This window comes from Cololabis saira, chromosome 5 (genome assembly GCF_033807715.1).
Source record: "Cololabis saira isolate AMF1-May2022 chromosome 5, fColSai1.1, whole genome shotgun sequence".
In the NCBI taxonomy this organism is placed as follows: domain Eukaryota; kingdom Metazoa; phylum Chordata; class Actinopteri; order Beloniformes; family Belonidae; genus Cololabis; species Cololabis saira.
Genome location: NC_084591.1, coordinates 23,706,497 through 23,729,491, shown reverse-complemented (window position 1 = coordinate 23,729,491; position 22,995 = coordinate 23,706,497). Strand labels below are relative to the sequence as shown.

Sequence of the window (22,995 nt, the reverse complement as noted above, 5' to 3'; positions counted from 1 at the left end):
CTAAAGCTTGTTTCTTCTACATAAATCAGAAATTCAGCCTGTGGGCTATGTCTCTAGTTTTACCGCTTGTAAAGCCTTTTTCTGTGCTTCATTGTGAGGTGAGGGGAGGGGGCTATGATAATGAGGCTCTGTGCTGATTGGCTGCTTGAATGACGTGTAGCAGGGGAGGAGACAAAGCGTCGCTCCGGGGAGAAGAGCAGTGGCTGCGTAGCAAAGCGTGTCCACGGTTCTGCGTTAAATCGATGCGTACCCTACGCCGTAGGCTCTGCGTTGGTGTAACGCGGAACCATAAATCAGCCTTTAGTCACCTCGTCTTCACACAGGAAGATTTAATTTAATTCTAAACAGGTACACCACAGTTATTTACTCCGATTCCTCATTTCATTTATGTTAGAAGACAAATGAATCATGTTAACTGTAAAGAAATCACAACACTGAATTTTCACAAATGGCAACTTTATTGTTAAAATATATAAATAACATTTATGCACTATTGCTGGCTCAAGGAAGGACCGTGCTTCTTCTGAATGTGTCGTTGAACAGTTTCAGGTGCATTGCTTGGAAGATCTGAAATCATAAACACAAGAAAAATGTATTACGGTACTAATAGAGCCGCTCATGTGCAGTTGCCGGGTCCGTACTCTGGGCACTGATCCTTTTATGAGGGTAAATGTCGATGCAAAACCTAATGTTTACTGTCCCCTCGCTGTGGAAACAGTCACCGCTTCTGAACAATGGCTGAAGCTCCAGACGGCAGAGAGAGTTGTGGGCGTGGTTTCAGCAGCGGAGGCCGACCTATGGAAATGAGCGCTCATTCAGAACAGCCCTTAGAAAGTCACATGACATTGGAAAATTCTGCAGGGCGGGGGTACAGACCTTGCAGAAATTCATGGGATTTCATCTTTCCTGTGTTGGCAGGGTGAGGGGAGACCCCTTTATATATGTTAAAACAAGAAAAAACTGTTTTTCATAATAGATCCCCTTTAAAGCAGCACAACGTAACTTTCAGCTTTTCTGACTTTGGCGGCATCTTTTGGACAAAAGCGGTAGTGTTTTACCAGAAAGAACACTACGTTTCCCATGAGCACCAGCGCGTACTGCCAGAAAACTCCTGTCCCGTCGCTGCATTTGTTTTGATGAGAGAACACGGGACGCTTTTCTGTTTCACCAAGTGAACAGACAGAACGCAAAAAAAAAAGATGTTAAACTGCTGGAAAGGAACTGGAATTTACCGGGATACCTTAAACAAGGAAGCCAGGGAGCGGGATATGGAGAAAATAATGATTATTAACGTTTGGGTTCATATGAAATCCCTACTGAAGAGCCATGTGTTTCAATAAATTTGTATAATAGTACAACATACAGTACATGTTTTGTATCCCTCTTACTTCTCTTTTCTTTTTTTTTGACTGCTATATTATGCGGAAGAGGCTCCGAATATTTTTGTTTTCCTCGTGAGATTATTTTTTTCCTCTGCAGCTACAAATAAGAGTTAATATTTTTTTCCTCAACAAACTAGTTTTATCTGAAGATTGGGGTTAATTGCACCGCAGAGAGCTGGCCAGCAACTGCGTTTAGCTGGCGAAGTGGGGAATAAAACCCTTGTTTTGATCCGCCCCGGTCTGTGTGAGTGTTTGTGGTTTAAGGCTGTTTATGGTTCTGCGTTAAATCGACGCAGATCCTACGGCGTAGGGTACGCAGCGACACGCACCGTACGTTACGCGTTTCCACGTACCCTACGCCGTAGGTCTGCGTCGATTTAACGCAGAACCATAATTCAGGCTTTACTGTGTGGAAGGTCGTTACAGCCGCGATCCAAAGCGAGCCGACGACTCTTTCACTCTTTTACTTTGTTATATCAGATACTTGGCCTGCGTGGCTCTGCCTCCGAGCAGGAAACCGTTGAAAAGTTAAACCATTAGGATCTTTTCCCCACGTCTGTTGTGTGGAGCTGCTGCAGCGGCAGCCACAACGCAGCAACAGCTTCTGCGGAGCTCTGAGCTCCACGCCCTGCCCATTTTCGTCTCGACTGCGAATCGGGAAGGAGGGGGAAGTGACGTATGCCGTAAAGCAGTCAAAGTCGTAACGATTTGTAGTCTTTTAGTGTGGCAGGGTTCCTACCATGCTCCTCAAAGTTACATAGTGCCAGTGAAGGTGATACAGACCCCCTCAGACCATGACAGAGGTGTCATTAAACCTGTAGGAAGTTGATGTACCATCACAATGACTCTGGAAATATGATATTAAGGTGGAAAAGTTACGTAGTGTCGCTTTAAAGGGCCTTAACCATGTGCAAAAAGCTGTTGGATGTGAGTGGTGGCTTTTACCACGTTGAAAAATGTGTGGGTAGATGGAGCTCTAGCGCCCTCTGGTGGTTGAAAAAGCTTACAGCACCTGGTATTCCCAGGCAGTCTCCCATCCAATTACTAACCAGGCCCGACCCTGCTTGGCTTCCGAGATCAGACGAGATTGTGCGTATTCAGGCTGGTATGGCCATAAGCAAAAGCTGCAGCTTGAAATCCCCCTTACATAGTGTTGAACATGTGGTGACCCCCGATCCCTTGTTGGCGAGGCATTGTGCTTTTTATTATTTTACCTCTTTTCTTATCATTTTATTTGTTATTTACTGTTTAATTGTCTTGCCACTTTTAATGTTGATGTAAAGCACTTTAAATTACCTTGTGTTGAACGGTGCTATACAAATAAACTTGCCTTGCCTTGCCTTAGATGCTATCCACCTGCTGAAAGTCACCTGAAAATCCAAACATCCATCTGCAGTCTCAGCTGGTGATCTTGAAACCTCCTCCGTGTGTCACTGCAAAACAATGCAAATGCTGAAAGCTCAAGTGTAACTCAGTTTAGTTCAGTTCAGTTTATTTTCGGTCATGACATCACAAAAAAAAATAAAAATAAGACAAACGTCAAAATAGCTTTTACAAAATAAAAAATAAAATAAAAAAAATGACAACAAGGAAACAAATACACTGGTCAAAGAAAAAAAAAAGAGATAAGTATGACTTTTCAACCAGCAGAGGGCGCTAGAGCACCATCTACCCACACATTTTTCAACGTGCTCACAGCAACCACTCAGATCCTACAGCATTTTGCACATGGTTAAGGCCCTTTAACTCCAACATATTGTCAGGCACACGAGGAATGGACACAAAGGGAAAACGATTCAAAAGATTTATTGTAAAAATCAGAACAGGCAAGGATCAGGCAAAAATCCGACGAGGGGCAGGCAAAGGTCAAAGTCCAAAAAAGCTGTCAGCGAAGGCAGAGGTACCGGCAAGGGCTTAGGCAAAAACGTGGTCTGGGGGCAGAAAAAGATCAAGAGGTCAAAGGGTCAAAAACTTGGAAAACTCACTTGGCTTGAAAGACGGCTGAAGGCTTGGAGAACACAAGACAATCTGGCATGGATTGAAGAGGGACTGAGGCTTAAATGCTGTGGGCATGATTGCACCAGAGTGATTGCAGGTGTTGCCAGGTAAGTGGGGAGGAGCCAGACACACCCACTCAACCTCAGACCGTGACACATATAAGGGCTTTTACATTATTATAACGTATCCCCCGCAAAATCCAAAGATTACTGTAATGACAATATCTCCACGTTGTGAAACTCGCCTTCTTTTGGCTCGCCATGACCATCATGTTTTTGAATGCACACACACTACTTTTCCTCTGGTCTCCGCGTGCAGGGGAAAAAAGCTTCACTGTAACCAGAAATAACGGAGTAACGCACAGTTTGGTAATGGTAATGGTAAAGTCCAAGTGCATGTGCGGCGGCGGGGTGGCACCATTCCCCGGTGTCTATGTCTTATGTTGTCAGTATGAATGGGGGGATGTTGGACCGTTTCCCCCTCCGTCTGGGGGCTCCAGCGGCGCCGGGGGCGCCCGTGGAGGTACGGTGGGGCCCTGGCCTGGCTCGGAGGGCCGGCCCCCGTCTACTGGATGGCCGGTGGAGGAACGTGGGTGTCTTACCAGGGCCGGCTCTGCTGGTCTTGCTTCCTGGCTTCGGCCTCTGCTCCCCCTCCTCCCCCCCCTACACGATTCATACGCACATAGGCGAAGGGGCGGGGGTCGGGGTCGTGGGGGGCATTATCCCACGTGGCCCGGCACTCCCCGCCTCACGGTTTTAACAGCAATGTAGACACTGCACATTCAACACTTAATAAATACATTTGACAAGGACACGTAATTCGGGAGCGGGGGTCGGTGTCAAATCGATACTTGGCCCTCCCCCTCCCTGTTTTTATGGCATTAATCACATGCACTCAACACCAGGGGCGGGAGGGGGTCCCACATCATCCGCGTTCCCTCGCCGGCCTGGGATAGGTGGGTCGTGATGCCCGTGCCTGGCGGGGCTTGCCGTGCAGCCTGGGGTGACTTCTGGCGGTGCTGGACCCCCCCGGGGAGGGGGAAACGGTGCGTGACGGTGAGAATGCGGTGTGGAAGGCTCCTGCCATGGAGGATTTGAGCCTCCATTGGCAGGACAACAAAACTTAATAATTTATCAATATTATATTATACAAAGATGGTTATTATTATTATTATTATTATTACTATTATTATTATTATTATTATGTATAGTATATCTTATTATTAGTATAGGTATCGGATAGGTGAATGGATGAATGAATGGGATGCCTGGGTCTGGGGCCCTCCGTTGTCGGGCTTGCACGGGTATCGCCCTGTTGGGGGGTTCCCTCTCTCCGGGCCCGTCTCCGGTCCCCCCCGCTGCCTCCGCGGCGGGGCACCCCTCTGGTCTTGGAGGGCCACTTTCGTGGGGGCGGGTGCACCTGCCCGCGTCGGCGGCCGGGGATTGCCTGGGTTGCGGTCCGCTGCCGCGGGATCTCTGGCTGCTTCTTCCCGCGTCGGGGGGGGGGCTCGCAGGCGGTGGGTTGCCTCCCTCCTACTTCTCCCCTCTGTGGGGTTGCTGGTGGCCTGGGTTCCGGGTTCTTCCTTGTCAGCCTCTGGTCTCACGGGTGGCGGGATTGCTCCCCCCCCTCCCCCACTATAGATACACTTCAGGTGGAGCTTTGTTTGGTTTATTACACACACACACACACACACACACACACACACACACACACACACACACACACACACACACACACACACACACACACACACACACACACACACACACATACACATACACATACATACACATAGCTACATAGACATATACACACTCACGCACACCACACACACACAGCCACAAAGACATTTACACACGCGTGCACACATACACACACACACACATGTATGGCCACTCAGTCACATACATATACACACACATACACAGCCACACAAACATATACATATACACACACAAACACATAGTCACAAAGACATATACATACACGCACGCACACACACACACACACACACACACACACACACACACACACACACACACACACACACGCATGATCATATACATACACGCATACACATACATAGACATACACACTGGCTTGTTCACCTGCATGCTTGCTCTGTAGTTTTTGGGGTTAGGTAGCGGTAGCTTAGCTCAGACTGCGATCAGATCTCAAGATTTGGGTCGATTGCTGTTCGTGCTTTGGTCGGCTCTGTGCCGGTTTCGTGTTTTGTTTGTGCTTTTTTTTGTTGAAGATTTCCAGTGCTTGACGTGTGTCTCCGTGTGTTCCTGCTTCCTGGATTGGCAGTGGATGTCGTCTCAAGGCCTTGAATTTACACGTGGACATCAGTTTATAAAAGATTTGTTAAATTATTTGTTATATTCAAATGGGACTCCTTGTGCCAAAGTTGGCTTTGCTTCTTGCCTATTCTTGTGCCCAAATATAACATGCACTATTCCAATAATCATGTTTATAGGAATGCAAGTAACGATGCAATGTGAGTGAAATTTTCAGTCACTTGGATTTCTTTTAAGTAATTTGAGTTTTGTTTTTCATCTGCATGATGACCAACCACAGAACAATCACGTTCACCGTTACAGCTTCCGTTACAGCTTCAATTGCTAGTTAGCTATTCAGCTCGTGGCAATTACAGAATTAGAACTTACTGTACCGATAGTGAACAAAAACCAAGGCAAATGAGCTGCAGAACTTTTATTAATAACACAGAAAACTGAACATACACAAGTGTTTGTTTGAGTGAGGAAGACATTACAAGAACTACATTTTTATCATTGAACTCAGGCCAGATCATCCTCAACTCAGAACATTGAACATTGCATTTTTTTTAACATTGAAAAGTGAAAAATGAGTGCGGCAACAGAAAGGTTAGGCTGAATCCTCCTCAGAACATTGAAAACTGGAACACACATGAGGTTGCATTTTAGGCCAAATCCTCTTCCTCCTCTCCCTCCTCAAACTCTCCCTCTTCTTCAACAGTGGCATCCTGGTACTGCTGGTATTCTGACACCAGGTCATTCATGTTGCTCTCAGCCTCAGTAAACTCCATTTCATCCATACCCTCCCCGGTGTACCAGTGGAGGAAAGCTTTGCGCCTGAACATAGCCGTGAACTGCTCAGAGATGCGCTTGAACAGCTCTTCGATAGCTGTGCTGTTGCCAATGAAGGTGGCAGCCATCTTAAGGCCTCTTGGTGGAATGTCACAGACAGCGGTCTTGACATTGTTGGGGATCCATTCAACAAAGTAACTGCTGTTCTTGTTTTGCATGTTAAGCATCTGCTCATCTACCTCCTTCATAGACATGCGGCCGCGGAAGATGGCGGCCACTGTCAGGTAGCGACCGTGACACGGGTCACAGGCTGCCATCAGGTTTTTGGCGTCAAACATCTGCTGTGTGAGCTCTGGCACCGTCAGCGATCTGTACTGCTGGCTAGCCCGACTTGTGAGGGGCGCAAAGCCTGGCATGAAGAAGTGCAGACGAGGGAATGGCACCATGTTTACAGCCAGCTTGCGCAGGTCAGCATTGAGCTGCCCTGGGAACCTGAGGCAAGTGGTGACGCCACTCATGGTAGCAGAGACTAAATGGTTGAGGTCACTGTATGTTGGGGTGGTGAGTTTAAGAGTACAGAAACAGATATCATAGAGCGCCTCGTTATCAATGCAATAGGTCTCATCTGTGTTTTCTACCAGCTGATGGACCGACAGCGTAGCATTGTAGGGCTCAACAACGGTGTCAGACACTTTAGGGGAAGGCATCACACTGAAGGTGTTCATGTTGCGGTCGGGGTATTCCTCCCGGACCTTGCTGATGAGCAGGGTGCCCATACCCGAGCCGGTGCCGCCACCGAGGGAATGTGTGAGCTGGAAGCCCTGCAGGCAGTCGCAGCTCTCAGCCTCCTTCCTCACCACATCCAGGACCGAGTCCACCAGCTCCGCACCTTCCGTGTAGTGACCCTTGGCCCAGTTGTTGCCAGCACCACTTTGGCCTAGGAAAAACATTCATTAGTTAGTTATTGTGAGGGGGAAAAAAAATAAAAATACAAGACACTTTAAGATATTAACCCACCAAAAATAAAGTTGTCAGGCCTGAAGACTTGGCCAAAAGGTCCAGATTTCACGGAGTCCATGGTGCCTGGCTCCAGATCCACAAGCACAGCACGGGGCACATATTTACCACCTTCGGGGACAGGAAGAAAAATTAATTTGATTTTTTTCAGGAAAAAAATAAATGTAATCCTTTTTTACTTACCTGAAGCTTCATTGTAGTAAACATTGATCCTGTCCAGTTGCAGGTCACTATTCCCGTGGTAGGATCCAGTTGGGTCAATGCCATGCTCATCACTGATCACCTCCCAAAACTACAGCACAAAAACGCAGAGAAAGAAGAGTTAAATTAAAACGTCGTCCTTTCCCGCCGCGGCGGCTGAGGCGCGCGCGTTGCCGCGCTAAAGACGGGAAAATTCTAATGGCTCTCTGACGTCATCAACCGCCGCTCCACCAAACCCGCGGGAAGATTCAAATATCAACATCAATGAACATTCAAATATCAACATCAATGAACAAACATCAGTTTTTAACCCACCCTCATTTTGCCAGTTGAAAACGCTTAGCTGCTTTAAAGAGATCAAACCCCTTCCGAACAAAGGCCTCCCTTTTCACTTTGCAACAGGCCAAAATTTAGCAGAAAGAAAAGCAAAAAAAAAAAAAAGCGTTTTTGGATTAAACCTTTGTGCTGGTGTCAGGAAAAGGCTTATTTAGTTTGAAGACTGATTTTCCCGCCCATGATCGTTTAGTAGTTAATTAAAAATCGTAAAAAAGGTTACATTTAAATAAAACTTTTAATTTGGTTAAAAATTGACATGAAATACTTACGATGTCAAAAGAATCGTTATCTAAAGCAGTCCTTCTCTTTAAACTAACCGTTTAAAGAGACCGGCAACGAGCACAAAGAACTGGCTTTTGAAGCCGGAGCGACCTTTTAAATAAAAAAATCAAACTCTCGGATGCAGGTTATACATGTTCCTACTTACTTTGGCACCGATCTGGTTACCGCACTGGCCAGCCTGAAGATGCACGATTTCCCTCATATTTGTTCACGACTCTAGTCACTTGTAACAGCCGAGTTTCTCCTGCAGGTGCAAGGGTCGGGCTTTTGCTGACGTCACTTCCTGCCGGTGGGAGGGGGAGTTGTTACCATGGTAACAACCGTGTTGCCAGGGTAACAACTGTTCATCGCTCACATCGGCGCCATGGACGCCTTTGCAAGAGGACTCAGAAAGGCGCCGGTGCTAAACTAAACTAATGAGTTCAAAGTTTCATTTATCCTGGCCCAAACAAGATGACATTATATAATATTATTATATAATATTATTATATACCAATTTTATTAGATCTTCACTAAAGTTTAATAAAGTTTAATAAAGTTTAATAAATTGACCGATACAGGACATGTGTCCTTTACATCGGTATCAAGAATAACTTACAATAAATATATAGGACTAAAATTTACATTCAAAACATTTCATAAAATCACACACAGATTAATTGATTCCATTTTGCATCACCTATCAGCTCTAAAATCATACAAAAAGTCTTTGTTTGACCAGAACCTATCCAGTCTGTTCTTGAAAGAGTTCACAGACTGGGCCTGCACGACTTCCTCTGGAAGTTCATTCCATTCTTTGACTGCGCGCAGTGTGAAAAAGTTCCTCCTCTTCTCTGAGTGACACTTTTGAGGGAACAACTTCAAAGAGTTTCCTCTCAGTTCATATGTACTGTTCCAGAACTGAACAATAGGTTCGGCTGTGGCATCGTATATCTCATGTACAAGCTTGTATACTTCGATCATGTCCCCTCTGTGTCTCCTGTATACAAGGGTTGGCAGTTTCAGAGCTCTTAGTCTCTCTTCATAGGATAACCCTTTCAGACCTGGGACTAGTTTCGTAGCTCTTCTCTGAACACCCTCAATTTTTTCAATGTATTTAACTTTGTAAGGGCTCCAAACAGAGTTAGCATATTCTAAATGAGACCTCACCAGAGCTTTATATAATGGTAACAGCACTTCACTATTAAGATCTAAAAAAGTTATTTTTATTATAGCCAACATGGAATTGGCCTTCTTGACCCTATCTGAGATGTGGGTTTGGAATTCTAATGTACTGTCAATCGTGACCCCCAAGTCCTTTTCCTCCTGTATTTGTTTGACCACTATGTCTCCAATTTTATAGTTTACATTACTGTTACCTTTTTTTGTAATATGTAGATGCTTACACTTTTCAGGGCTCAGTAACCAAGTATCACTCCAGGTACTCACCCTGTCAAGATCTGATTGGAGTTCAACTGGAGGCAGGATTTATGAAAAAAATTTGTATACGTTTTAAGTTTTCTAGTAATAATGTCAGATGAAGCGTTCCAAACCAAAAAGAATGAGCCCTCTAGTGTATCTCTCCGTTGCCTTGAACAGACTGTTTGCTGCAAAATGTGCTGCAATTGTGGGGCCGAATTTCCCGCGCTGTCCTGCGGATGTGACGTCACATGACGCTGCATGCGCGTTCTCCCTGTTCTCCCGTGCCGGCTTCGCTGTTGGCTGCAGTACCCCCAACGGCCGTCGTGGCGAAGGGTGGCGCTAGAGAGTCTCATTTCTTAAAAGGAGCCTCATGCTCCTTTTAAGGAGCATGAGGCTCCTTTAAAGGAGCATGAGGAATATTTAGGTTTTTTTAAATACCATACATGTTTCGGAAGATGAAAGTGGAAGTAATCGCCGAACGTATTTAAAAAAACTACGAAAATAATCAGCAAATTAAACATTTTAGAGAGTTTGACGGAGGGTACACAGTATTGCAGACATGTTTAGTGGACTATAGGGATGTTATATCTGTTTGCCTATATTGATCTCCTGTACATGAAGGAGTGATAGGATGCATCGTAGTTCATGACAGACCTGTTCTGGTCAAACTTAAAGGGCAAAATGTTCCCCATTCTTTATCACCTGTAAACACCAACCCAGATATAAGAAATGAGGTAAACTAAATGACTTTGGTCAGCAGCAGCGTGGCTCGCTTTCTAAGAAACTGGAAATCAGCTGATGAGGATCAACTCCAGGTCTGAACTTTGACGCTCTGTAATAAAGCGTCACTGAGGAGCAGCTTCGGACACTTTCCTCCACACAAAACCTCCCTGGGTTAGAAGAGGTTCCTGATCCTGGAGTCCAAACCTCAGATCTGTGGCGTCTCACGGACACCCGAGGTGCCGGAGCCCTCCAGACTGGGGAACGCAGGGTCGTCTGGTGTGTGATTAATGTGCCGGTTCAGGATCCAGACTGGCAGCGTCTCCGGGGTGAGGGAGAGTGAAAAATGAGACCCAGAAGTTTCCCTCTGATTACATGTGTTGGTGCTTGTTCTTGTGTGGTACACACCACAAAGCTCAAAGAAACAAATCCACACAAATAACATTTATTTCTTGAATCATCAACATGCTCATTTATCTGATTCAACTATCCAACTGCTAACATCTGTCTATACAAGACTGGATGAGCTGTTGTCATGCTCTGGATGATGAAATCAACTCTGTCAACTCTGAAAGAATCAAAAATAAACTTTTATAATAAAGCAGTGTCAGGCAAATGTGTGATTTTCTGTGCAGATGTGCATCTCCTGGTCCACAGCAGGTACGAGTGCAGATACGATCCCGTTCTCATTGGATGTAATGATTAAAGATGGATTCATATTGCTCCTGCTTCCCTTATTTCACTTTCGGCTCGCCGTTATCCTTGATAAAAGCCTGAAATCATAAAACAAACCAACAAACAACATTTTCATTGGGGATCATTCATTCTCGCTCAGAGCTCCCATTAAATGTGAGATTTAAAAGGAGACATTTGACTATTTTCTCTCTAAAACAACGTACTTTTGTAATACTGTATTTGACCCGGTCTTTGTACGTTTTGACCGTATAGAAACGTAATTCTATCCATTTTAAGAATGTGATGTGTACCCGCTGTACTCTACTGCCCTTACTTTTTAACAACTTGTGCTTTTTATTATTTTACCTCTTTTCTTATGATTTTATTTGTTATTTATGTTTTAATTGTGTCTTGCCACTTTTAATGTTGATGTAAAGCACTTTGAATTACCTTGTGTTGAATTGTGCTATACAAATAAACTTGCCTTGCCTTGCCTAAAAATATCACTTTGGTAAAATATCTCTCTCACAAAGATCCAGTCCAGCTCCTCCTCCTCCCTCCGGGGTGGCGTCTCACCTCCATCTCCTCCAAGGAGGCAGAACCTTCCTCCACTTTCTTTTCCTTCGCTTGAAGCTTGAGTATCGCTCATGTGTATTTTCTTCCAAGTCACAGCTGATCTGCATTTGACATTATTTGGCATTTACATTAATCTAGAAGATGTCACACTTGTCTTAGCATGTTTGCTGGCCCCTGAACGTTTTACGTGTCTGCAAGTTCACCTTCATTGTTTCATCATGAAAAATAAAAGGCCAACACTCTGGTCATGCTCTTGTCTTGAGTGCGTCTTTATGTGTTATTTCACAAACATGAAACATTTGATTTATAGAAAAACATTGTGTAAGTTAACTCTGAAATATAGCGAGTAGATTTCAAACAATCTCCAGTTGGTCCTGGACTATATTTGCTGAGCCAGTCCAAGATCATATAGTTTGAAACGTCTTTAAATATTACAATAATTGAATCAGAGGGTATGGAGATAATCCAGAGGTGTTGTTGTCAAAGTTGTAATGTTTTTCCATGTATGATTTGTATATCTATTAACTGGGTTTCTGCAGTAACTGCAATCAGAAGTGATCTGATTTTCATCACAAGACACAATAATACACAAAGAATGTAATAAATCTGAAAACACAAATATGGTTAGGTGAAATAGGTCAAAAAGATTAAGATTAAGATTCCCAGAATATTCTATTTTTTTGAGGTAGGATATTTGAGTTTTCTTAAGCTGTAAGCCATGATCAGCAATATTAAAATAATAAAAGGCTTGCAATATTTCAGTTGATTTGTAATGAATCCAGAATGTATGACATTTTTGTTTTTGTAATTGCATTACAGAAAATCACAATATTTTAATTTTCTGATACAGTCCTGTACATTTCCTACAGAAGTTTGTATAAATAATTTTCCACTTTATTTCATGCAATCTCAAAAAAAAAAGAAAAAGGTATGTCTGGATTTTTTTATTTCTCCCACTGTACATTTGTAAATGTGAAATCCCCCAATTTGAGTTTGATACTGAAACCCATAGTTCATTTTTTGTGGTTGTCATGTCTGTAAGGTTCAGAAATCTGAAAATAAAATCACCGTCTACGAGGCACAAAGTAAAAAAACTATTGGATGGCTCTGATTTTCAGTTGGTCAAGACAAATTCATCTTCATCTACCATGAACTTATACCATAAACATCATCAAACAAAGTGAAACAGAGCTGGACATAATACAGGGATTTTTTTATAACTCGTATGACATGCAAAGCCCTTAAGGGCAAAGCTATTGCTTGTCTTAACTTAAATATCTCATTATTGCTTATCTACACAGAATAGTTTTTCTCTCTTGGATTTCCTGAGTAACCCGGTCTTAAAGAGCATATTGCAGGTTGGAGACCCCTGTGAATCAATGTGTAGGAAAATAATGTAGGAACTGAATTTTCATTGAAATACGCATAAATATATACTACAGTGACCTCCGGAGTTGTTTTTGTGAGAGTATTTTACTTCCGCATCTGAAAAAGCTGAACAGGAAGTGACGTAGCGGCAGGGAGTGCGGTGAATTTCAACAATAGGAAAAATAATGGATCTTAATGTTAGTTGTGACACTGAAGAGGTTGTGAATGTGTATTCACACCAATATGACAGGCCACAGCCTTATAATTACGAACCCGTTAGGGCCCCCACGTTCTTTTGATTGACAGCTGAAACTCGCTTTTTAAAAGGCTGATTTATGGGTCCGCGTTACACCAACGCAGACCCTACGGCGTAGGTTACGCGCCGACGCACCGAATGCTGCGTGCGCCGCGTAACCTACGCCGTCGATTTTACACGGAACCATAAATCAGCCTTTATTCACCGCAGCACCCGCCCGTGCGCTCCTGAAAGAAACTCAGAAAATAACTCCTAAAAGATGGATGAGTACTTGTAATCTGTCTACGTTTGTACTTTCTAAACAGAAAACAAGCTTATTATCTTCTTTTTTTTCTGATTAAATGCATCCAAAATAGCCGGGTATTTTTAAAACCGAATATTTCCCCCCCTTCGTTTATAAAATAATTTGTATCCACATTACATCGTTGTTAAAAAAAAGAAAACCTTCCACACATAACCGAAGATCTGCGTTTTCGACCACATTCATAAGCATTCCAAACCTGTAGATCATCTGTTCTTCCCCCCGTGTCCCACCACGGAACTGCCGCGTTAAATCGACGCAGCCCTACGCCGTAGGGTACAGGTCCAAACATAGGAAAATATCTACGGTTTAGCAGATACCCGGCTACGTGTGTACGGGGTCTGCGCAGTAACATGGGGCAGAGCTGTGGAGAAATTTCCCTGCTGCTATGTCATATGACGCGGTGTTCGAAAAAAAAAAAGCGTTTTTAGGAGCTTTGCTAAAATCAGACACTTTTTCCTCTGAATACGTGTCCTTATGTCTTGTAAAACATATTAAATCCTACATTAACTTCTCACATAGTCATTTTCACATAAGGTCGGGTATAATTTTTGAAAAAACCCTAACCTGCAATATGCTCTTTAAGTGACAGTTAGAGCCTCTAGTCACCATCCTCCGATATTATGGAACAATTTTCCAGCTTGGATATGCGACACATTTTGTCTGTTTGCATAGTAAAGCTTAAAACATATTTCATTTAACAAGCTTACATTTAATCAATAGTCCATCCATTCATCCATCATTTACAGGGTCACAGAGATGTGCCAACATGTCTCAGCTCTCTTCAGGCAAAATGTAGGGGTACACCCTGAACATGTTCATTTAAGTAACACATTTTTCTTGGAATTTATTTTGAAATGCTTCATTGTATTTATCGTACGTTTGAATTTATAATTTCTTGTTCTTACTTGTATTCACATAAAACAGTTTCACTGCAGAACCAGCTCGCAATTTTCAATTGTTATTGATGCCAAAAGGTGATGAAAATTTACACTACAAATCAATGAGACACGAGACATTTACATTGACATGTAGCAATACAGTCACAGGATGTATTTCAATGGCTGTGATCCCTTCAGTACTTGAGCTCACACAAATAGCTCCCACAAGTCTTAGGAAAATTTCAAATTTGTGGGTCAAACAACTGTAACGAAATTGTTGATGCTAAGATTAACAGGTGAGTTTGAAAAAAAAAACAAAAAAAAAACAACCCAGTTTCTTTGAAACTGTCAAGAATGTTTAATTGATCATGCTGATAGTAAAAACATTGGATAATCTTTATACATTTTCTGTATTACAAAGCATTAAAAGAAATGTATGCATTATTTTGGATCAGCTAGAATGTGCCAGGTCCAACAAAGCAGACAATAATTTACTTGTAAATGTATCCAGTATCCATGTGTATTTAATGTTACAGTCTGAATCCAGATTAGTCTTTCAGCTTCCAGTGCTTGGTGTGTTTTCGTGTAGGCTCTGCAGGGCAAGGTCTGTCCACTTCATCTCTTGTTCTTTCACAGATTCTGTGGATCCTCCGTTGTCTTGCTCAGCTTCAGGCAGTTCGCTCTTGTAAAGAACAGAGTCAACAAAAATGATATGAAAAACAGGAGTATATCCACTTATTTGTCAAAACAATGTTATCAGTGATAATAGGGGTTTAGGCAGGCTTATAAACTTGTTGGCTGTTGACACAACTTGTAATGATACAGAAAAGAAATCTGACAGTTAAAATGTTGGCATTTAAAAAAACATGGAGGAGATTATAAGATAGTATCAGGACAGAAACATAAGTGTAATTCAACATAGGTCAAAATAATTAAAACCACTGCTTTTAGGGTAGAGTTCAGAATATTTTCAAAGTCAATGAAAAATAAGTTAAACTGTATCATAAAAGTCTTCTAATAAAATGTGTCATGTTAAGAATTGAAAGAGCATAAGTAAATTTAGATACGAGGGTAACAACAAAGTGTAGTCTGGCTGGTACAATATTTGGCACACCTTACTAATATGTAGTTTCAAAGCATTTGGAAATATTGACAGCCTTAAATGTCTCCCTTCTCTTTAGAAACACCTTGCACTCTTCAGTCAATAGTTTGTAACACTCTCTCACAGCTATAACTTCCAGCTCTCTACCTTGCTTTACTGAAGGAATGCTATTATCCCTCATCCCCAACTATAGGTTTGGACTTTGTTGTTATTGTTCGATACCATGGCAAGTTATTCATGTTTTTAATACGTGGGGATTTAAAGTGGTCGTTGTTAAGAAATACATTACAAATAGCTGTTTTGTTAGAGCCTCAGTAAAACATCCTGCACGTGACCACGGCCTGATCCTGTACACCAAATACACTCATGCTGATTTTAGATTAGATTAGATTATCCTTTATTTCTACCTCAGTGGGGAAACTCACTTGTTCAGCAGCAGTACACTTAACACACATGCAGGGGAGGGGTAAAAAAGTAAAAATATATCATTACGAAATATAGACAGTATATCAGAGGTGGGTAGTAACAAGTTACATTTACTCCGTTACATTTACTTGAGTAAGTTTTGGGAAATGTTGTACTTTTAGGGGTAGTTTTGAATCACTATACTTTTTACTTTTACTTGAGTAGATTTGTGAAGAAGAAACTGTTACTCTTACTCCGCTACATTGAGCTCGTTACTTTTCTTTTATCCCTTTTATCCACGTACGCGTCAATCTCATGACATCACTGAGTGATTCTTTGGGAAAAATGTTTGTTTTGTCACACACAGAGTTTCTATGAGTTCATGGGCTTGTTCTAGTTCTGCCTGGTTAAAAAAGAAAAGTACAGAGGCTTGAAATTTTGTGCTACTTGTGCTTAATTTATTTTTTTATTCTGTTATATTTATTTTATTGTTTATTAAAGTACTTGAATTTACTTTAAGATTATTTTAATTTAAGCTATTTTTTATTAATATTAATTTATTCTATTGATTTAATTTGCCTGAAGATGATTATTTTGTACTTTTGTCTGTTTGAATGGTTGTGTTAAAAAAAATAAATCAGACGTTACTCAACAGTTACTCAGTACTTGAGTAGTTTTTTCACCAAGTACGTTTTTACTTTTACTCAAGTAATTATTTGGATGACTACTTTTTACTTTTACTTGAGTCATATTATTCTGAAGTAACAGTACTTTTACTTGAGTACAATTTTTGGCTACTCTACCCAGCTCTGCAGTATATACATTGCAATGGTAATAAAAGTAGTGCGAAAAAAACAGTGCAAAAAAGGCAGGTAGGATGTGTGTGAGGTAGACAGACAGATGTTATTGCCAGAGGAATACTTCGTTACCTTACTTAAGTAGAAATTTTGGTTATCTATACTTCACTGGAGTAATTATTTTTCAGACGACTTTTTACTTTTTATTCCTTACATTTTCAAAACAGCCTTGTTACTCTATTTCATTTCGGCCTTTAAACAAAAAACTATCCAGTTAAATTGCTCCATCCGGATAGAGTGAATTTGATTGTGGTTGTGGCACAGATGTTCTTGTCCAGTTTTGTTCTTACATCCGTTCCCTCAGATTCCTGCAACTAAACTTGGATGTACATTCCAATAAAGGTTAGGATTGAAAACATGCCTCTGAAGTTTGACTTTTTGCACCATTACAATACTTATAGGCAACTAGTCATCATATCTCCTGCTCTCTGAAACACATGTTAATGCTCAATAGTACACATATATGGTTCTTTAATATATTTGCATTATACTAAGATGCATTCATTTTCAATGGCGTTTTTCCCCCTTACATTACTTTTATACTTTAGGTAGTTTTGAAACCAGTACTTTTATACTTTTACTTGAGTAAAAAACTTGAGTTGATACTTCAACTTCTACAGGAGTATTTTTAAACTCTAGTATCTATACTTCTACCTGAGTAATGAATGTGAATACTTTTGACACCTCTGGTTATTGCACATCTTGTTATTGCACATGTTGAGCTCACACAAATGGCTGTGATCAGCATTTACCAGAGGCACGGTGACGTCCTCGTACGGCAGCTTGTCCTCCCTCCAGGCGTCGTCGGTGAGGTCCAGGACTCTCCCGTCCCGCTGGATCTCACTGTCCATCTCCAGCACTGCTGCTCTGCTGCTGCTGCAGGAAATCTACACTCTCTGGACCTGCACTGGCGCTCCCGGGAAGATATGGTCTCCCAAAGCATACGAGAACAGGGTAACAAATTTTGGCGAAGTATACGATCAATAAACCCCCAATATAATAACACTTTCACCTCTTTTAACAGCTTGTTGAGAAGATTTGTACGGTTGTACCATGGGTTGTACGCATGCGCATACCGCGCGACGCTTTCTATTGACGTAGGCAATGATGCCTTCAAATGCTGGAGCAAAATAACCGGCCTGAAAACTATCAACAAATATCAGCATCAAGTTTAAACGGTCTTTTCTCACACTTTTATGTTATCTGGACCTACATATTTTATGAACAATCGTAAAATAATCTTAGTGTGTATATCTATTTATATACAATATAACTAGTGTGTCAAAGAGATAATATAAATATGGACTTTATTGAACGAAGGTGGGAAAAGGAGGAAAAACAGACTTTTTTTTTTTTAAAGCCCATGAAGAGTAAGAAACGGATCAGAGCAAGTGATCCATGGTGGGGACTCCTAAAAAGAGGATTAAGAATGATATAGATGTCAATTGTTCTTTTTGCCAAAGGCATCCTGAAACATAGGCTACTCACTTATTCTGGTCATGTGAATTCACTTATAAATTCTGGAGGGACTTCCACAAGTATATTGCTGATTCTGTCTTTTCTAATTTTCATCTTTATTATAAGAATGTTATTTATTTTTTTTTTTTTTAATCACAAAGATATAGTGACGCTTTCTTTTTTTATAAATCTGTCTTTATTTTTATCAAAGTTTCACATACATAAGTGCAAATTCATCCACAGAAAGCCTGAACTCTTTGTACTCAAAAAAGAACTTGAACAATATATGGACGATAGACCATCGGCATCTGTAAATTGCTGAATTTGTTAATATGAAACTTACTCTCGCATATTATGCTGTTTTTATTTTTATTAATTGATCTTTTTTAATTTACATTCAACTGTCTTGTCCTTTATATATATTTTTTTGGTTTATTTCTTTTCAATTTGGTTTTGGAATCTATCTGTATTTAGAGAAAAAACTCCTAAAAAGAGGAAAGTTAGAAGAAATTTGTCTCAGTCATTTCCTTAATCTACGTGGAGATTAATGACAATAATGTATTGACAGTTGTACAAAAACAATTTGTTGATTAATAAAGTTAGCTGCTGTTTGTCATGGATACTTATTTGTGTGGTTCGTAAGTAAACATGCTCTGTGTTGGTGCAGCGGTTTCCAGGGGAACGAACGAAACAAGCTTGTGGGACGTGAGCTTCGTTGAGCGGATCTGTGATCAAATATCCTCACACAACCAGCGAGGCTGACGGCACCGACGCAGATATTGTCAGCACATTTCATTTTGAGGTGAGAAAGTTCATAACTTTTTAAATAATATATATGAGTCAGCAGTAGTGTTGATTAAACCCCACCAGCAGCAGGCTGGCCAGGGCCGTAGGCACAGATCAGATTTAAGAGCACGATTTACAAAAAGAAAAAAAAAATGATATAAAAGAGTTTAGCTTTTAATGTTTCCAGGACTTGGGAGTCTCTATAATGTATCTTTTGTTTTCTCTTCCTTTTTTTTATTTGTTAGATATTCTTATCTGCTCATTTATTTTTTCATTATAAATGATATATATATATTATAAATAGGGATGGGAATCGAGAACCGGTTCTTGTTGAGAACCGGTTCCCAGTGTTTCAATTCCTTGGAATCGTTTGCCTTTTTTGCAAACGATTCCCTTATCGATTCCAGTGGGCAACGTGCGCATTCGCGCCCAGCAGGAAAACATGGCGACAAAGTGGCATAAATGCTTGAAAGTTTGGTTATATTTTACCAAACAAGGACGACTTGCAATGTGGACATTTCAACAAAGGGAGGAAACACTAGCAACATGCAAAAATGTTGAACATGTTACTGGACATTCTTGTGTAATTGCCACAGAATCATTTGTTGTATTTACCGTAGTTAATTTCTACAGAAGAATATTTATTTTATTATTATTATTTTATATTTATTTTCAAAACAAATCGAGGAGCCCAAGGCTGGGGGCGTCTTAAGACCTCCCTGTTGACCTCACTTGTATTTTTTTGTTCAAAGATATAAAAAAGTTGATGCTAATCGACCTGTTTGTTCTCCTTTTTTCCAAATTGGGAATCGATAACAGAATTGTTAAAGAATCGAATCGTTAAACAGAATCGAAAATGGAATCAGAATTGGAAAAATCTTATCGATTCCCATCCCTAATTATAAAATTGTTTTTTTTTTCAATTTGCAGTTTTTTTCATATTATGAGTCAGATTAAGTTTTAAACTTTTCGCTTCTCTCCACACTGTAATTATGAGACACGTTGTGATTATTTTCCTTTCTGTTCTTTTTTTTTTCGTGTGTGTGTGTGTGTGTGTGTCCCAGTCCGATTGACTATTTAGCGTGCACAGTAGAGCTGATCTTTCATGAACAAAAAACAAAAACTCTTTAACGGCCATCTCAAATGAGCTTGGTCTAGTCTAGTGAAAAGCTGACAACATTAAATTAACATATCTCCTTCTTTTATAGGCGCCGCATCATGTCACAAGATCAGCAGGCAGACAGTGTTAGACCATCCACCCACCCTGGAAACTTAGTTTTCTCTTGCAACTCAGCAGTTAAACCTGTGGAAGCAGGGAAAACCCTAAAGACCCAGCATGTCCTCTACAGGACGACATCCAATGAGTACGGTCGTCTCCCTCCTACCTTCGAAACTGCGCCGTGTTCATACCACCCCAGGTCACAGAGATTCGTTCAAGAGCAGAGCCTGTGTGGGATGTATCGTGACAATTCCTTTAATACATCCCTAAGCCGAAGCCGGGTGCACGACTGTCCCATTTTACACCATACCCTCTAGACGTGTGCTGTGACAAACCAGACTGAGGGTACCTTTTCTTGGACTGCATGATGTTTACTGAGGAGTCCAGCTTCAGTTGTTTTCTGATGTATTCTCATCATTCCTTTACAAAGAACAAGTTCCAAATTTTGAATTATCTTTCAATAAATGTAAGATAAACGCAAGCTGACCAGTCTTTAGCCTTATTTATTTGTCTATGGTGCAAGGGACATTTAGTTAAGAAAGTAAGTATGTGCCTCACTGTCATTATATTACTTTCTTCAAAATTGTAAAAACAAAAACTAACAAACAATAGTTTGAAATAATATCACATTTATTCCATCTTGATTTTCGAACTTATTAGTGGGACTTGTCTTCAGCTAGAAAAGTCATTTTATTCAGAACCACTGTACTGTGATCCCTGTAGCCGTGACTTCTGTGGAGAGTACCGGTATGTACATTTATGCTCTGCTTTCACCGAGTTTCTGTTTGGTTTTGTTTACAACCAATACCAGAACACACCCACACAACCACCACACACTAATTTACTTACACTATACCACACTACACAAACAACACTGCATTATCAAACTACACGCACCACCTCCATTGCTGTCTTCTGTCTTTGTCTGTCATTCTGTGCTTCACTGGCAGTGATTTAAGACCTCTCTGACAAAATCAGTCTCAGGTCCAAATGAAGTTTGTTAAATCAGACCGTCAAGAGGCCAACATATGTATAAGAAAATGTACATCTGCTGCAAGATCAAATTGCATATTGAAAAGGGGCCTTTTGGCCAATCTTGGCACTTTGAACTCCTCCTCTCTGGATGGCACTACAGAGCACTGTACGCCAAAACCTCCAGACACAGAGACAGTTTCTTCCCCCAAGCCGTTGCTCTGATGAACTCTCATCACTCATAGAGCCTCAGAGTAATCAATCACTGTGCAATAATAATAATAATAATATCCTCAATCATATGCTGTAACAATGCACCTTACAATAACCATGATACTGCTGCACCTTTCACTAAAAAAAAAATGTATATATGTTAATAAAAGTTTTCATTTGTCTATTTACTGTACAGTGAGCGAAATAACCGGAGTCAAATTCCCTCTCTTGTTTGAACTAACTTGGCCAATAAACCTGATTCTGATTCTGATTAACCACTATATACACAATTATAAAATGATGAGTGGTTTTATTTATTTATTTATTTTTTTAATATTTGTATCCCCCGATTTTTTCCCCCATTTTTATCACCCAGTGCTCCTACCTAAGTCAGTCCTGGGCATTGTTGTTTTATTTTATTGTTAAAAGGTTCATAAAGTCAGTTTGTGTTCTTATGCCATAGAAACATGCTGGTGGAGAGACAGTTCAGTTAAATTCAACTCAGGTTATTTATTTATTTTTTTAAAACATGTGTTTATTAGTTTTTTGTTTGCAATTTACAGCAAATCAAAAGGACATTCTTACAGGAAAGACAAGAGAGCAAACTTTTTCTACCTATTCTCCCTCCCTTCCCCTCGCTAAATAAGTAAAACATTAAAACTAAAAAAGATAAGATGAAAATAAAGCAAAAAGAAAGAAACAATAATAATAAATTAAATAATAATGCATAAATAAGAGTAGATAGATATGAATGAATGAATGAATGAATGAATGAATGAATGAATGAATGAATGAATGAATTAAGTTTATTCAATCATGACAACATAAAAACAACACAACACCAAAAAACATTGTGCACAGCATGGACATTTCACACAAAACCAATAATCATGTGTTGAACAATGACGGAAAAGACATAGGCAGAAGCAGACTGCTTATAAAAGCCTATCCTATATTATCAACTTTCTTTGTTTGGCTACCGACCTCCAGAAAAGCAAAGAGACAATAGAAAAGCAAAGAAACAACAGAAAAGCAAAGAAACAACAGAAAAGCATGAAAGCAGAAACATTAACAGATAGTCAATCGCACTTATAAGCTTCAAAAATAGCTTTACAAACCATTTTCTTAAAAACCAAAAGAGAATTACATGTTTTTAAATGTATGTTGGCATCATTCCAGAATTTAACTCCAATAATGGAGACACATCTCCTTTTCAGACCTTTTTTAGCTTTACACCTCTAAGATTATACGGAGTCTCCTGAATTGAAAAGAACATCTGTATTGTGTCAGGGAGCATTTTTGATTTTGCTCTGAACATAATTTGCATGATTTTATAATAAAACAAATCATACAATTTCACAACGTGAGAATTTAGAAAAAGTGGCTCAGTTTATTTTTTTTTATCCCTGATTTATTACATATTAGGTTTAATACTCACTAGGTTCTGCTTTCAAGTAGTAAGTAAGTATTTACGGAAAAGTATTAGGGCCACGCAGGAGAAAAAAAAAAAATAATAAT

At 40.5% G+C, this 22,995-nt stretch overlaps 2 protein-coding genes, 1 long non-coding RNA gene and 1 pseudogene across 5 annotated transcripts; all 4 read right to left on the bottom strand.

The window, feature by feature from the left end:
- Positions 1–448: 448 nt before the first annotated feature.
- LOC133444668 (uncharacterized) lies at positions 449–3,458 on the bottom strand. The gene is made up of 4 exons (XR_009782729.1): positions 3,368–3,458; positions 2,753–2,815; positions 877–933; positions 449–795 (listed from the first exon to the last, which is right to left on the bottom strand). It is a non-coding gene; the product is annotated as an uncharacterized LOC133444668 (long non-coding RNA).
- Positions 2,383–2,501, bottom strand: LOC133444923 (5S ribosomal RNA; annotated as a pseudogene).
- A 2,866-nt stretch (positions 3,459–6,324) lies between the features above and the next one.
- Positions 6,325–8,489, bottom strand: LOC133443941 (tubulin beta-4 chain-like). 3 transcript variants are annotated; one of them, XM_061721302.1, is made up of 4 exons: positions 8,433–8,489; positions 7,649–7,760; positions 7,469–7,585; positions 6,325–7,388 (listed from the first exon to the last, which is right to left on the bottom strand). In XM_061721302.1, the coding sequence occupies exons 1-4, from the start codon at positions 8,487–8,489 to the stop codon at positions 6,325–6,327; spliced, it is 1,350 nt and encodes a 449-aa protein (XP_061577286.1). The 3 variants fall into 3 exon arrangements, with proteins under 3 accessions (XP_061577286.1, XP_061577287.1, XP_061577288.1); XM_061721303.1 differs by having other exon boundaries at positions 7,469–7,579; positions 7,652–7,760; XM_061721304.1 differs by lacking the exon at positions 7,649–7,760 and having other exon boundaries at positions 7,469–7,579; positions 8,456–8,489.
- Positions 8,490–14,176: 5,687 nt separating this feature from the next.
- Positions 14,177–17,903, bottom strand: anapc13 (anaphase promoting complex subunit 13). Its single transcript, XM_061722537.1, has 2 exons — positions 17,582–17,903; positions 14,177–15,147 (listed from the first exon to the last, which is right to left on the bottom strand). The coding sequence occupies exons 1-2, from the start codon at positions 17,678–17,680 to the stop codon at positions 15,022–15,024; spliced, it is 225 nt and encodes a 74-aa protein (XP_061578521.1). The 5' UTR covers positions 17,681–17,903; the 3' UTR covers positions 14,177–15,021.
- Between the last annotated feature and the right edge of the window lie 5,092 nt (positions 17,904–22,995).

What these genes read in the sequence shown, in the direction of transcription:
- LOC133443941 (XM_061721302.1), bottom strand. Translation starts at nt 8,489, where the DNA reads ATGAGGGAAATCGTGCATCTTCAGGCTGGCCAGTGCGGTAACCAGATC. An exon ending in GTAACCAGATCGGTGCCAAA is followed by an intron (nt 7,761 to 8,432) that starts GTAAGTAGGAAC and finishes TTTGTGCTGTAG; the next exon opens with TTTTGGGAGGTGATCAGTGA. An exon ending in GCCTGACAACTTTATTTTTG is followed by an intron (nt 7,389 to 7,468) that starts GTGGGTTAATAT and finishes TGTTTTTCCTAG; the next exon opens with GCCAAAGTGGTGCTGGCAAC.
- anapc13 (XM_061722537.1), bottom strand. Translation starts at nt 17,680, where the DNA reads ATGGACAGTGAGATCCAGCGGGACGGGAGAGTCCTGGACCTCACCGAC. An exon ending in AGGACGTCACCGTGCCTCTG is followed by an intron (nt 15,148 to 17,581) that starts GTAAATGCTGAT and finishes GTTCTTTACAAG; the next exon opens with AGCGAACTGCCTGAAGCTGA.